The sequence below is a fragment of the Gouania willdenowi genome, chromosome 20 (genome assembly GCF_900634775.1).
Source record: "Gouania willdenowi chromosome 20, fGouWil2.1, whole genome shotgun sequence".
NCBI classification, from domain to species: Eukaryota; Metazoa; Chordata; class Actinopteri; order Blenniiformes; family Gobiesocidae; genus Gouania; species Gouania willdenowi.
In genome coordinates this window covers 1,269,878-1,285,786 of record NC_041063.1, presented here as the reverse complement: position 1 = coordinate 1,285,786, position 15,909 = coordinate 1,269,878, and the positions used below count along the sequence as shown (strand labels likewise).

General features: G+C 35.0%; 1 protein-coding gene across 7 annotated transcripts in view; it reads left to right on the top strand.

Annotated features, from left to right (window-relative positions):
- Positions 1 to 15,909, top strand: part of LOC114454183 (cyclin-Y) — an 83,368-nt gene that overhangs the window by 39,626 nt on the left and 27,833 nt on the right. For 2 of the 7 annotated variants that reach the window (XM_028434445.1, XM_028434444.1), the window contains exons 3-6: positions 8,307 to 8,381; positions 12,512 to 12,532; positions 14,921 to 14,955; positions 15,030 to 15,053. In XM_028434445.1, the coding sequence (XP_028290246.1) occupies positions 8,307 to 8,381; positions 12,512 to 12,532; positions 14,921 to 14,955; positions 15,030 to 15,053 (155 nt within the window). The remainder of the gene's footprint in view (positions 1 to 8,306; positions 8,382 to 12,511; positions 12,533 to 14,920; positions 14,956 to 15,029; positions 15,054 to 15,909) is intronic. The other 5 variants (XM_028434447.1, XM_028434450.1, XM_028434449.1 and 2 more) reach the window with 3 other exon arrangements.

Here is a 15,909-nt window from a genome sequence, read left to right as displayed (position 1 = left end):
CAATCTTGGTGTTCTGATTGACTCAGATCTGATATTCTTGAAAGGTTTAATGAGTCAGAAAGATCAGGAGAAACTGGTCCATGCTTTTATCTCCAGCAGACTGGACTATTGTAATGGTCTTCTGACAGAAACCCCTCAAAAGAGCATCAAACAGCTACAGCTGGTTCAGAACGCTGCAGCTCGGGTCTGAACCAGAACAAAGAGGTCAGAGCACATTACTCCAGTTTTAAAGATCTAGCTCCCAGTCAGCCTCAGAATAGACTTTAATGTTCTGCTGCTGGTGTATAAATGTTTGAATGGGTTTGGTCCAGAATACATCAGTGAGATGTTAGTTAGGTATGAACCCAGCAGGTCTCTCAGATCTATGGACACAGGTCAGATAGTGGAGCCCAGAGTTTAGTTGTTATGCTGCAAAGAAGTGGAACAAACTGCCATTAGAGCTAAAATCAGCATCCATTGTGAACATTTTTATATCAAAGTTAAAGGCACTTTTTTTTTCTGCTGCGTATGATTGAGAGGGAGATTTTTGGTTGTTGATTTTAAATGTTTTTACTGCTGATTTTAATATTCTTGTTGATTTTAAGCTGTTGAATGTTTTCTGTTGAATGTTTTCTGTTGAACTTTTTCATCATGTAAAGCACATTAAGTTGCCTTGTGTTTGAAATACTATACAAATAAATTGCTTTGCCTTGCCTTGTAACTTGGTCCTGAAAATCACCAGATTAACTCATGGTTGTCCAGTGTTAATCAATCTGCCTACATTCAGTGAGTGATCTTACATGCTGGAGAAGCTGCTGCAGGCAAGTCACTGTTTCTATAGAAAAGCATCCTAAAATCCCAAAATGCATCCGAAGGAGTTGGGATGCTTCTTTAACAGTCACCTTCCTCCTTCGAATGGCATTAAATAAAAATACAGACACAATTTTATCAGACTTTTTCCAAGTGATGGCAGAATTATCCATTACTGAGAAATTAGACTTTTCTCTGAGTGCTTCAATGATAAAAGACATTGCAGTAGAAGGTTTTAATTGGATTGGTAGGCCAATAAATGAAAACAAAATTAAAATTGATTCATCTTCGAACACGTATTCTAATTTAAATGACATCCCATGCCAGTAGTTAGAAATGTGTAACCTTGGGGTCACAAGACAATGGAAGGATAGCCAGATGCCTTAAAACAATTTGAGCCCATTTTTGCTTATTTTTACCCTTTTTCTGCAACTACACCAAACTTGCCATAGTTAAACCCATCTATATCACCTTTCCTTGCCATATTTTTGCTTCTTTTATTACATTTTTGCTACATTACTCCCATTTATGCCACTTCTCTATCAAATTTCAATGCCTTTTCTGCACATCTTTTCTCTTTCAATACATTTTTGTTGCTTTCCACCGCTCTCCCCACCTAATGTTGCCGATATTGACCCATTATTGTCACTTTTAACCTCTTTTTCACCATATTTCATGCTTATTTTGGCCAATTTAAACACTTTTACGATTTGTCATGTCCATTATTTGACGGTTTAAACTAATTGTTCAAAAATTGACGCTTTAAACCATTTTTACCACTTTTTCAGTCAGGTTTTGGCCATGCGAATTTGCAACTCTGAACTAATTTGTGTGGTTTTTAAAACCCCAAGTTTAACCCATTTTATTTCTCATTAAAACAAGGATTTACATTTTTAAGATGACTTCACTATATACTATGGCACAAATACATGACTGTTCTTAAATGTACATTTCTCTGTTCAACCACCTTCAGGTATGGTGGTGGTCTCTGGCACCTTTGCTTCGGGGGACGTGTGCTAAAAAGGTCAAGAACCTTCTCTATATATAATCTCTAGAGCACCAGTAAATTACGTTATGCAAAAATAGCCTTGATTTATTATTTGTCTTTTTTTAATTTGAAGTAAATCAAAGAAATTAAGATACTAATTTTCTTTCCAACAATAAGTTTTTTTAGGTCGACAAATATATATATATATATATATATATATATATATATATATATATATATATATATATATATATATATATATATATACTGTATGTGTGTGTCTTGGGTACTGATGAGTGAACTTGTGCAGAATGAAAGTATGAACCCATGTCCCCCATTAAGCCCTATAAATATATAAATAATATAGAAAGACACTTATAAATATTGTAATACTTGTGTTGTTGTTGTTGTCTAGTATTTACAATTTATATATTCTACATTGTCCTGTTTTTGTGTCTGTAAATGTGTGGGGCGGAGAGAATAGTGATTTTGAATCTCTACATGTCTTGTAAATGGTAAATGGTAAATGGACTTGATTTTATATAGAGCTTTATCACCACTGAAACAGTCTCAAAGCACTTTACATATCAGCTCATTCACCCAATCACTCTCACATTCACACACCAGTGGGACAGGACTGCCATGCAAGGTGCTAGTCGACCACTGGGAGCAACTTAGGGTTCAGTGTCTTGCCCAAGGACACTTCGACACATAGTCAGGTACTGGGATCGAACCCCCAACCTCTCGATCAGAAGACGACCCACTACCACCTGACCCCTCTTGTACATGTAGTGGATTTGACAATAAAGCCGACTTTGACTTTTTGACTTAAATACAAAGGCAGCATTTTAATGTTTTTTTTTCCTCATTAGTTAGTTACCATAAATTGATTTTTGTTATAGATTCCACCCATTAGAGAAAAAAGGCCTGTGTATTCTATTCACCATTTATAAATTGTTCTTTGGTTACGATTTTTGTTGGATTTTTAACCTTAAACACTTAGAAATGATTGGGCTGAACTGTAACCAGGGGCCTCAAATACAAAAACTTGCGTGTAAATTAAAATGGTGTGAAAAAAGCGTACGTCTCAATCCAGAGACAGGCGTACGCTCGTAAAAATTCCGATGTTTAAATCTGTGTGTAGGATGGGATCCACGCACCTATCATTTGAACATGTGAATCATTTACATATGTAAATCATATTGAAATGAGATTGTCACAGGGATTCCACTGAGCGTCATCAGAAAAAGCTGCCGCTCTTACCACCAGTAACACAGGAAAGAAGAGATTTTAAAACATTTTACTCCAAGAGCAACATGTAAGATGGAGATGTTTCAACAGTGAAGATACTAGAATTAATATAAACATTAATATAGACACACACAGTACACTACTACTACTGCTAATAATAATAATAATGATAATAATTGCAAAATATGACAATCTAATGCACATCAGGCTTAATGTGTGTCTCTGTCTCCCGATCATCCAACAGGCTGTGAATGTGTAACCGATAGGGATGTAACGATTCACTCAACTCCCGATACGATTCGATTCACGATACTGGGTTCACGATACGATTCTCTCACGATTTATTTTACAAAATGAGACTGTAGACAAACGATGATTGAAAAATATTCCTTTATTTTTTAGAAAATACGGTACTATTTTCCTTTTATTTTTCATTGTCAAAAGAATCCCTTGATAAACTATTCAAAATAATGCAATTTAACTAAAAATAAATCTTGAATTAAATAAATAAAGGGATAATACAAATGAAGAAGAAGCTTATTAATTTAAATTCTGGTTCTATAATAAACAATGCAAAACTGCATAATAGTTCTTTTTCTTTTTAAAAGTGCAACTGAAAATGTATTTTGTGCCTTAACAATTGGACTTTAAAAAAAAAAAAAAAACGTCATTGCCCTGTATTTACGTCAGATATTTGTTTGGACCAGCAGAGGGCGCTGGTAACTCAGTGTTCGGTTGGCATGCAGCTAATCGAGCAGTGAAGAAGAGATGCTATGCTAGCAGACAGAGCTAATAGAATAACGTGACGTTTACAGGTATTCATGTAATATTGCAGATATTCTTTCGGTGCTGAAGGGGTAATGAATCATTTATTAACATATTTAAGAGTAGAAGGCAGCCAGAAAGAAAGTATTAGCAGACTCCGCCCGCCGCCTACACTTCTGGATAGGATAACCTCTGCTGGTTAAAAAAAGTACTGCGATTCAATTTTCAGAAGATCGATATCAATTGTGATACCTATGAATCGATTTTTAACTGCCTTACGATTAATCGTTACATCCCTAGTAACCGATTAATATGACTCAGCGTAAAAAGCTTTGGTATTAAAGCAATCCATAAAAGTGAAGTCCGTTTACCGGTACGTCAGTCGCCAACCCCACCGCCTCCCTCCTGTGCCCGATACGACCCCCTGTGATACAAACACACGCACCGGTCGACTGCGGTGATCAGTCTGGAGTGCGTGTGCATGTGCGTGTGGCTGCTAATGATGGTTGTGTTCAGGCGTAAGTGTGTGTATCTCAGAGGGCGTCTGATCACCTGTAGTAGATCAGCTCACAGAACTCTGACAGGTAGTGAACAACATGTATCTGACTCATTTTAAAAAAAAATTAAAAACTGTAACTCACAAAAAATGTGTAAATGCTACATGTCAACAGCAGCTCAGAGGTTCATGTGTAAATGTGTTGTATTATTTTGGTTGTGTGCCTCATAAATCCTTAGAATCTAAAGCATCAACTATGTAATAACGTACGTACGCCACCTCAGGACTTGATGTGAAACACCGCACATTTCCACGCCCACTCCAGTTTCTGAACATCAGGGTTTTGACGTGCGCACATTTTTGGGGCGTACGTACCTGTTGTACATGATGCCCCTGGTTTTTATTTAGTGCACACACACACATACACGACTTCATCATCTGTTGGAACAACATTGGTTCTTCATTTATTGCTGTTTCTCCTGCCAGCTGCTCTTTCTGATGAGTTTGTGATTTTTGTGTTATTCCGTTCACACAGCAGGATGGCGGCACTGTTGGCACTTTTTTCTTTTCTCACAGGAAATGACCAGGTTGATAGCAGGGTTGAGGTCAATTATAGATGCAATTGTGTAATTGATAATTAATTACAATTATTTCGTGATTATAATTGTAACTGTAATTGAAAACATCTGTTGCTGTTGTAATTATAATTTCATTGTAATTGAGGTCAGATAATTGACTTTGTAATTGTAATTGGCATGGGAATTTTAATTAAAACACAAAACTGGGTAACCATGTTACAGTTCTCTGACTTACACGTATGCAGTTAATTATTAAAATATGTTTCATATCAAGTTTGCCCATTACATTTCAGTTCTCTTGAGTATATATATTTATATATTTTTTTTTCTTCTTTAAATAAACTGAAATTAAGGGGTACACTGACTCAGACACCCACACCAAAGACACTAATATGATATTTATTGGTGTATTTTACAGTTGATTTAGGACATGGATCCAAACCAACCGGTTCTCATCAGAAGATTGTTGTTTTATCGGCTTATTTACTCAGTAATTGGGATTAATTTAATTTGAACTAAAGTAATTGAGAATGTAATTGTAATTGACTTTTAGTTGAAAAATAATCATTTTAATTGTAATTGGGGAAAAAATGTCAGTCAACTTAATTGTAGTTGAGTTGTAATTGAACATGGATAATTGAAGACGTAATTGTAATTGAAAATGTAATTGACCCCAACCCTGGTTGATAGTCAACCTCTGAACTTAATCCAACTTTATCTTTTTACTGTAATTGCAGGATGTTGTGTGCACACACAATCTGGTGTTTTATTGTATTTTTTCTACAGGTTTTTATTGAACCCAGAGCATTTATTAAAACTCAATACAATCAATCCAAAGCATTCAGAGGCGTTTGATGTGTCTTTCACTTACACGTAATATTTGAATAAATTGCTTAGGTGTAATATCAACCTGCCTTTGCTATGTTTGTTTTACCTGTGAGCTAGTTTGAGAGGGAGGAGCCAGGATTGTCAGTAGGAGGAGTTTCCGTTAGGTGACGTCACAATTCGAGAAAAATCCAATTGGAGCTGACTTTTTACAAAACTAGTACAGTGCCCGTTGGAAGTAATCATTCATGTGGGAGCTTCAGTAGAGTTAATTATGGCCAAATGAGTACATGTTTGAAGATTGGATGTACATAGAGGTGAACATGATAAATGTGTTTGTTGTTTTTTTTTAACTCACTTTTATATTTTTTTTGTTTGGTGTATTTTTCTGTAATGTATGTTTTTGGAGTCATTATGTGTATTTGTGTATCTTTCTGTTGTGTTTTTGTATAAATATAGTTTTTTGTTGCCATTGTAGTGTGATTCTGTTGTCATTTTGTGTATTTTTTTGTATAAATATTTAATTTTGTGTATTGTTATGCCTTTATGTTTTAATTGTGTGTACTTTTTGTATAAATATTGTTTAGTTTTTGGTTTTATTTTACACATTTAGTATCTTTTTGTTATAAATACTGTGGGTGTGTGTGTCTACATCCATCTCCTCCGTGCACCCGCATTGTATTTTTCTGTAATATATATGAACATGATAAATGTGTTTTTTTTAACTCAATTTTATATTTTTTTTGTTTGGTGTATTTTTCTGTAATGTATGTTTTTTGAAGTCATGAGTATTTGTGTATCTTTCTGTTGTGTTTTTGTATAATTATAGTTTTTTTGTTGCCATTGTAGTGTGATTCTTTTGTCATTTTGTGTATTTTGCCAATCAGAAAAACAACAAAACTGCGCAAAACAGAACGTAAAACTCAAAACTTTCTGTTGTTTTTGTATAATAATTGTTTTTTGTTGCCATTGTAGTGTTATTCTAGAGTAATTTTTTTTATTATTATTGTTTAGTTTTTTTTTTACTCATTTAGTACATTTTATTATTTTATTATAAATACCGTGTGTGTGCGTCTACATCCATCTCCTCCGTGCGTTATCTTCACACACGCGCGTCTTGCTAAGAGAGACACGGAAGTATCCCGAAAAATAAACGTTTTGCAACACCAAAGTCGCAACTCTCTCTAAACGGCTCTGTGTGCTCCGCATCAGCCGTGTGCGTGTGTGTGTTTACATTGTAACTGCTAGCATCCTTTCTTAGCACATAGAATAATATAAGAACACTTACCCTTGCGCAGAACAAACAATAATCAAAGTAGAGCCGTGTTGTGGACCACAAAAACATTACATTCCTCTGTCTGAATAATCAGATAGTTTGTGATAAGGTAGACTAACCCTTCATCAGCACAGCCACTGCTCACAGTCATGAGACAAAACAGGAAGTGAAGTCCGTGACCGGAGATTTAAAGGAAGTTTGGAATCACGGAAATAATATTAAATAACCATGAAATATTAACTTTAATGACTTTTAGCGGTACAAAAACGTTTTTAATATTGACCTTTTTTTTTTTTAACCCAAACAACCTGCGACACGGTGACGTCATGAACCCGGAACCGGAAGTAGCGCGCTCTTACCGAGGGAGCCGTAATTATGAAATTAATGTTTTGAGCGTTTTTCATCACCAAATTACTCTAAAATAACAGATGCACACACTCGGGGTATTTGGAACGTGGATGAATAGCAGTTGATTCACAGTTCATCTGTTTCGCCTTCAAAATGGATGCTGGAAGTCGTCTCTCAACAGATGGTGCGCTAGCGCCCCCTCACACCCTGAGGTCAAAAGTTGAATAGGTTTCATTTCGGGGGCCGTCCAGAAGTGAAATAAAATTAAAATAAACATTTGTAAATGACCAAATTACTCCAAAATAACAGATACACACACTTGGGGTATTTGGAACCTGTTGACCGAGTTTCAGGTCGAACTTGCACCGCGTCGGGGAGATATTTGCTCCACACACGCACACGCACACAGATGTCCCTTGCTTTTTAGTTAGATTTTAGTTAGATGTGGAATAACAAAGGAGGGAGGAAACAACGTTTTCAACTTTGGCCCTCTGAATGAGGCTAAAGAGATGTATATCATAATTTTTTCACAATACCACCCCTTTAAATAACTTTATCCCTCCAAATTCACAAATACAATAAAAATTCCTAATGTCTGGAGGGGCTCACAATGTTTCTGTGTTTTTATCTGATTTTTAACCGCAAACTGTGGAAAGAATTTTTGAAAATCCTGCAAATTCTGACAAAACTCCCCCAAATCATCCAAAAATTGATCACAAAATGAAGGAAATCTGAAGTGAAGATCTTGCGAGGACTCCTATCAGTCATTTATTGCTTGGATATTGTCGGTGCCTTACTTACAAATGCCAACCCTGGCACTGTAATATTATAATATCCCCCACCTTTAGTCTGGGGCCCACTTGAGAATAAGAAAAGTCTGTGTTTGACACCTGAGCAATAGAGTGCTGATTATTTATGCTCTGTGAAGTAATTCCAATCATCTACTTAAGCACCTGTAAGCATTTCCCTTGTTTATTTTTCTGTTTTCAGATCTTCCAATGGAGTATAATCCATCGGATCATCCCAGAGCCAGTACCATCTTCCTTAGCAAGTCTCAAACTGATGGTGAGTCCTGATTTAAACCCATTTATTAAATGTTTTCCTTTAGGGCTGAAATGATTTGTTGGTTGAATAAAATTAGAAATGAAACTTTGTAGCCTATATTATATTAATAATATAATTATTCTTATCAAAGTGTCTTGAATAGGAATCATTTAAACACAAAAAAGGTTTTCATGATATTTCACATTTCTTCTTTCTAGTAAAAAGTGCAATGAACAATATACAGTCATTCTTATAAGTGGTTTAATAGGAATCAAATGAACAGCAAAAATTAAAAGTACAATTAATAATATGCAGCAATTCTTATTAAGTGTCCAGAAAACTAATCAAACAAATCATGTTCAATAGTTTGTATACTTGATATACATTGTGGGAGGGATAAAAACATAGAAACAAAATATGATTAGAACTTAACTACAATTGAACTATAACTATTCTGTTAAATATTGTTTATATAATGTATTTTTTTATATCATGTAATTTTATATTTTATTTTGATAATACATAATACATAAATATGTTATTATTATTATTATTATTATTATTATTATTATTATTTTTATTAATAATACTAATAATAATAATTATAATAATAATACTAATAATATAATGGGGAGGGGCTCGTGGCAGCACAAAAAAAATATTTTTTAGACTAGTAATTAGGTGAAATTGAGTAATTTCCTAGGCACACCTGACAATCTCTCACTGCACATGCAAGTAAAGTATTGCCTCAATTTTCTTATGGTTATGGAAAACAAATGAAAAAAACGGCATTCATTTCCTGAAAAGAAAATGACAATATTCTTTAATTTTTTTTAAAACAAAATAAAGTGGAAATTGCAGCATGGCTATGAATATTTCCGTACATGCATGTTTTGTAGGGCTGCAACAAACGATTATTTTAGTAATCGATTAATCTAACCTTTTATAATCGATTAATCAGATTTACGGGGAACATTTTTTAAAATGGGAATAAAGGGAAACATGTTTTTTTTTCCTTCCATCTCTTTATTTAACATTACAGTTAAAACAGACAACAGTACAAAAAGTGCACATGTTCTCATTTGAAATGTCCCAAAGCTGATGAGATATCAAATCATGAATTATTAAAAACATTTTTTAAATGTTTGTTTAAAGGGACCTGAGATTTCAGAGCAATAACAACAAACATTAAATCCAAATCAAAAACTGTTACCAGGACTTGTTTTTATAATGTTTCTAAACTTAAACGCAATAAGGTACATAACAGAACATTAGTTAAAAAAAAAACAGTACAAAAAGTGCATAAAATGTTCTCAGTTGAAATGTCCCAGAGCTGATAAGATATAAAATCATAAATAATAAAACAGTTTTGAATTGCTTTGCTTTATCAAACATCTGTAATAACATAAAAACACACAAATAAATGCTATATAAAAAAAGGTTTTATGTGCATAAAAATGAGGTATTTTTGTTGCATAAAGGGACCTGAGATTTAGGAGCAATAATAAATGAACATTAAATCCAAAAAAACTGTTACCAAGACTTGTATTATATAATATTTCTAAACTTAAGATGTGTAAAATATGTAACGGTAATTGCACAACACAGTGACACACAGATTCGTCCCACACATTATCACTTACAGGTGAAGGTTCTCCTGTTTGACATCTCTGCCTGCCAAGCCTCCTCCAGCACACTTTGGTGCAGCTGGAACCACCTTTCACACCTAAAACCTGACAAAGTTTCGTCACTTACTGAGCTCTCCTTTCCGCTTTCCACTCCGACATGCCTACGTCTCAGGTGCTGCATCATTGCGGTCGTACTCCCGTGCCATACCAGGTCCGACTTGCAAATGTTGCAAATTACCTGTGTTTTTTTATCGTTTAACTTAACGTGCTCCCACACTTTCGACACTTTGTTTTTAATCCTTTTCTCTGCCTCCGCCATCATCCCGTGCTCTTCTTCTCCTCTCCTTTTCTTGCTCCGCGCCGTCTCCATGACAGTGACGTCACAGTTCCGAGACATTGTCGCGCAACACGACGAATCGATGCATTTGATAATTTATTATCAATTACATCGATTTGTTTTTGCAGCATTAATGTTTTGGCAAAATATCACACACATCCAGACAGTTTATCTTCATAAACATGTGGTCAGAGTGACGGAAATGTAATTTGTTGTGTAAATTCTGATGTAATATGAGAGATTTTACTTTCTGAAATGGAAATAAATAGTTCAATGTCAGGGACTAAACCAGTAGTTCCTGAACTTTTTCTGCTGCTCCCCCCCTTTGAACAGTGACGTGTCGTGAGCACGAGGGTTGGGTTGGGTAGGCAGGGCGTTCCAAATTGAGACCATCAATGTCAACACCAATGACAATTCCATATGTTTCTGCTGGCGAGTTATTAATTCAATTCAATTCAGTTAAATTCAACTTTATTTGTATAGCGCAATTTACAACAAAGTCGTCTCAATGTGCTTATCAAAATATAAAATTCATAATGAAGAAAAAACCCAACAAGATCCACATGAATAAGCATTTAGCCATCTAATAAAATCAACATTGTAAAACACCATTAAAGAAACATAAACAATTATTTAGCTGTGAAGCGATTGGACTAATGTCTAACTAGCTAACTGCTGAACTCCAAACCTTGCTCTAAATAGTTTCAGCTCATTTCTGCTGAGTACAAATATAAAATTAATGTAAACTATTGAAATGGATGACTCCATAACTGTTTTTGGCATAATTTGGGGAAGTTTAATGACCTGTAATGACATCTGATTAGGGAAAGCCGAGGAAACACAAATTAAACGGAAATAGGTCAACATTGAACCACAATATGGGGAATTGGAAGCCTTCACTATATATTAGTTATTTGTAGATGGACATGGACTTGTCTGTTGGTATATGTTTAAATTTCTCTATTTTTGCATTGTAAAAGAGTTGAATTAGAAAGATCTAAAGCAGTTCAATTCATGTCTTTTGTTTTAGTAAGGCAGATTTAACAAAATAAAGTTACAAACACAGTTAAAGGTTTGTTAAAAGCTCTGAATGAAACATGTTCGGTGTTTTATTTCATCATTTGATTCATGTCAGCATTTAGTATAATGACCAATCACAGCATTAATACTGAGGGGAAAATGTTTTTTTTCTTTTGTCTTTGTTTGTGGTTTTGTCATTTTTCAATCATTTTGTGTATTTTCGGGGTCACTTTCTGTGTTTTCCTGTCATTTTGTGTAATTTTGTTCAGTTTGTGTGTTTGTAAAGCTATTCTGTAATGTTTTGTGGTCATTTTGTTTAAGTGGTTGTTGTGTCTATATTTTATGTAATTTTTTTTTTTTTGGTGTACCTTGTGCATTTTGCTGCAGATTTGTGTGTTTTGGGAGTTATTTTCATATTCCTTCTAACTTCTTGAATAACAATTTTTGGGGAATTGCTTTTGGAGCCACACAAAATTAGAGTGAGGCCCATATGTGGCCCCCGGGCCGCCAGTTCTGTCTGTACTACATCGTTCATTTACAGTGCAACAGCACTAGAACCTCAGATGACAATAAAATGCTTTATGCATCAAGATACTGGGTATTTCTAATAATATACAACTCCAAACATGATGATATTTCCACAGCTTTAGCTTCTTAGCTTGTGATTGTTTCAAACACTGACATCAGTCGATTGTGGAGATTTAAACTGGGAAGATAAAAAAGCATTTTTAAGGATCATAATGTCACCCACTATGTGCTTTGTGGATAAATGAATCCAGACTAAAACCCTCATACAGATAAAAACTGAGGAGTTTTGATCATTCCTGTTCTGAATACTCAAGTATAACAGACTCATGGGATTAGAAAGTTTAAGTAAAATATTTGTTTTTTTAAATCTACTTGTGACATAATCTCCTTACTTGATGATAAGAAGCTTAATCAGTTTTCTGTAAGCGTGCAGCGTGAATTAGCCTGTGCGTTTTTGGAATTTGTAGCATGAAGGCTGGTTTAATGTTCTGGAATTTAGTTCTATTTGTTACTTTCTGCCCAGAGAGACATTTGATATCCCCGAGGATTTATGGAAACATTGATTAAAGGTGATTTTTTTTTTTAGGTACAGTCTTTGTTGTGAACAAATAGATCCAACTTGAGCTTTTGTTTTTCAGTTGCTGTGTCCAACAGAAAAGGTAAGATTGTGAGTGTTGTCAGTGAGCAGGCTGACCTTTATGCTCAGTGTCTGGCTCAGCGTGGTGCAGTCTCACTGTGGTGTAGTCTTCTACATGTTCTGTTTTCAGGCCTTTGCTGCTGATGTCATTCTTTGTTTATATATCTGTTATTTCTCTGTCGTTTAAAAGAAAACCCCACAGCATTAGAGGCTAATGTAGTTTACATCTACTGCTTTATTATCCCCCACCACAAAGTGTGGAAGGAGGACATAGGTTTGAGCTTCGTCCGTCTGTTAAAGGGGACAGCTTTTCACAGAAACTGTTTAAGATACGATTACCAAATTTGGTGTGCGGCTTCAGGGTATCAATACCTTGATGGAGTTCGAAAATGAGAAGTACGCAAATACCTTTTCCGGAGTTATTGCCCTTGATCTGTTTTTTTTTACTCTGTTTGAGGTATCTTCAAAGGGTTTGTTAGAAACCTTTTAAGATAGTTAGTAATTTTATATTCTGATGTGATAATATTTTCTTATGTATACATCTATGTTCTTAGATTTAAGATATTTGGGAAAAGGTTGTGAGTTATATTGACAACTAATCTGGCAGGAGATGTTGATGACTGTCTTCTTGTTTTGTTTTCTTTTTATTGATATTTTACTAATTCATAAATTTGTGCCTGAACTGCTACAGAAGTCATTTAAGGATTCAGTGATTTTGATTCATCATTATGTGCATAACATGTACATAATGAAATAACGTTCCCATGTTCCCCGTTAAGTCCTCAAAGAATTAATAGAGTAAAAAACGAATAGTATAAAACAAAAACAAAAATAGAAAAACACTAGTTATGTAAATAGAATGTATGCAAAAAAATAACACAAATATAAAATATATAATTCAACAAAAATACAAATTTGGAAATTTAGTGATTTAAAAATTTAATCCCTAAATTAAAAAATCCCCAATTAAAAAATGTGGGGATTTAAATACTTTTGCAAACTATTCCAGCAAGATTAACTTTAAGTTTGGAGTGTTTAGTTTGAATAGTTATCAGTCTTTTGTTATGTATGGTGCAAAATTATTATCTGTGTTTTTTCATGTTTGTGGTCTATGATGCAAAACTCTGCATGGCTACGCCAAAAAATATTTAAAAGCTAACGTGTATCAAGTCAAATTTAAAACATGTTTAAGTAAGTACAGTATATCTATCTAACAGTAGCATCACACAAATACATCTTATCCATCTTTTCAGGGTTTTCTTTAACTTGTAAGGATATTACCTGGTAGTAAGACAAATACTAGAGGAGGAAGCCTTAATCTTTATTCTTTAAAGAAACTGGGGACGATAACTCGCATTTAATAACACAATCAGAAATCACGACGTTTATAGATTTTGTAGATCAACAAATGAAGTAGTTGCTTGTGATTTTATTTTTGACTCTATCCCAAACAATGGGGTTTGTTGACACATGGGGTCATTTGCTTTGCATTGTGGGATTGGGAATCCTGGAGAATATTTGAAGTGACATTTCTGATATTAGGAAGAAAGTGATTGGCTTGATTCTGTTTTAGTTCTGGTTTGTTTGCACTGTTTGCCATAGTATGTTAATTAAAATTTAATCCGTCATCGGGTTTGTCCATTGAAGCCACAGTATTAACATCCACCATTGTTTGGCACAACTTTCTGTTTTATGATGATTTATGATGTTTCTGTGAAAACATCATAAATGTAAGTTTGGCAGAGTTTTTGGGATCGGTAGTGGTAGAGAACAACTTTTAAATTAAATGTTAGTTTGACTCTCTATCCTTAGAGAAGATCAACACAGATTTTTTCCATTTTGAATCAACACAAAAACAGGAACGCGTGATAATTATATCATAGAAAGCACAGATACTATCACGATGGCTCTGCAGATAAACGTGTGGCATGCCAGTAGAAAACGTAAGAGGGTTGAAAAATCTGAGACATTGCGCTGCGTGAATGTGAACTATTTTCCTCTCTTTTTTTCCATCTGCTCTGTTTCCTCCTTTTGTGTCTTGAGATACCAAGAGCGAGCATTCGAGATACATTGACGCAAATAAACACACGTGTGTAGGTGCCAAATTTGTTCTGATACAACCAAGATGTTCAAAGTCCATGCATCATATTTATTCCAGAATGATCCCAAATCAGTCCAAAAACTCAAGGAAAGCTGTTTTCTAATGTAGGGGGTAGATAAAGATTTCCATGTTTTTCATTACAGCTGCTTTCCCGGCTGTAATGTATGTAAACTGTGAGGTTTTTTTTGTCTCATTCTGTATAAATTGATGTGATAACTGTGGGTTAAAGCTGCTCTCTGCCTCTGGGGCTCATGCACCGATACTGTTGACAATCACGATGTAACGCCTGTCTTCTTCTTTCTTTTGCAGTGCGGGAAAAACGGAAAAGCCTTTACATCAACCATGTAAGTGACATCAAATAACGTTTTTTAAATAATAATTTGCAGAAAGTAATTTGAGTGTCTTGTATTTTTGCAAGTTTACACACATTTCGGAAAACAAGGTAAATCCTCCTTTGATTTTACTCAGTTTTGATCCTTGTCGCTCTGTTTTTCATCACTTCATTAATGACATGTAGTCATGTGCATCCTCGCATTTAGCCTTCCATCCATAGGAGCATTTTGAAGGGTACACGCATAAGGATTTTCTAAATTTCAAGAGATTTTCTATCTGTAACAGATGATTAAAAACCAGGCAATGAGCAGTTTGTGTGAGAGCACAAAACCATTCAGTTCCACCACCGATCTTCTTCCAAGACAGAAATCTCACGTGACCAAACAAGTGATCTAAGAATGTGATCTAAAGGTGCGTTCACAATGAACACGACTTCAGCGACTATATTACTTCAATGGCCCCTGATGAGTCGCTTGAACATAGTTGCGCTTTTTGCTGGCTTCTTCACTTCATCTAGCCCTCATGACGTGACGCCGGGAGAAACTCATTGCCGATTGAATATCGCGATACAGCGTCACTCAAAGTCGCTTGAAAGGTTCAACATTTTCAATGTTGAGCGACTTCCAGCGACTCCAATTGTGCGATTGAGTCGCTGATATTGCATGAGTCACGTCGCTTGACATTGTGTGATTTACATTGATTTTAAATGTAATCTAGTTGCCAGAGTCGCTTTCGGTGTGAACGCACCTTAATGCTGCATTCCAAGCAACTTTTAACTTGGGATTTTTTAACCTCCTACTTTGAAAAAGTGATTTGGAACGCCACCTGAAGTCAGAACTCCTACTCGATAAAGTTGGAAAAAATATTGAACTCTATAGCGGTCGGCTACAGCTTCAATTCTTTGCCCGAACCCGACCGACCAGATTCTGGCTTATTTTTTATGGTTACTGCCAAGTTAAATTTCT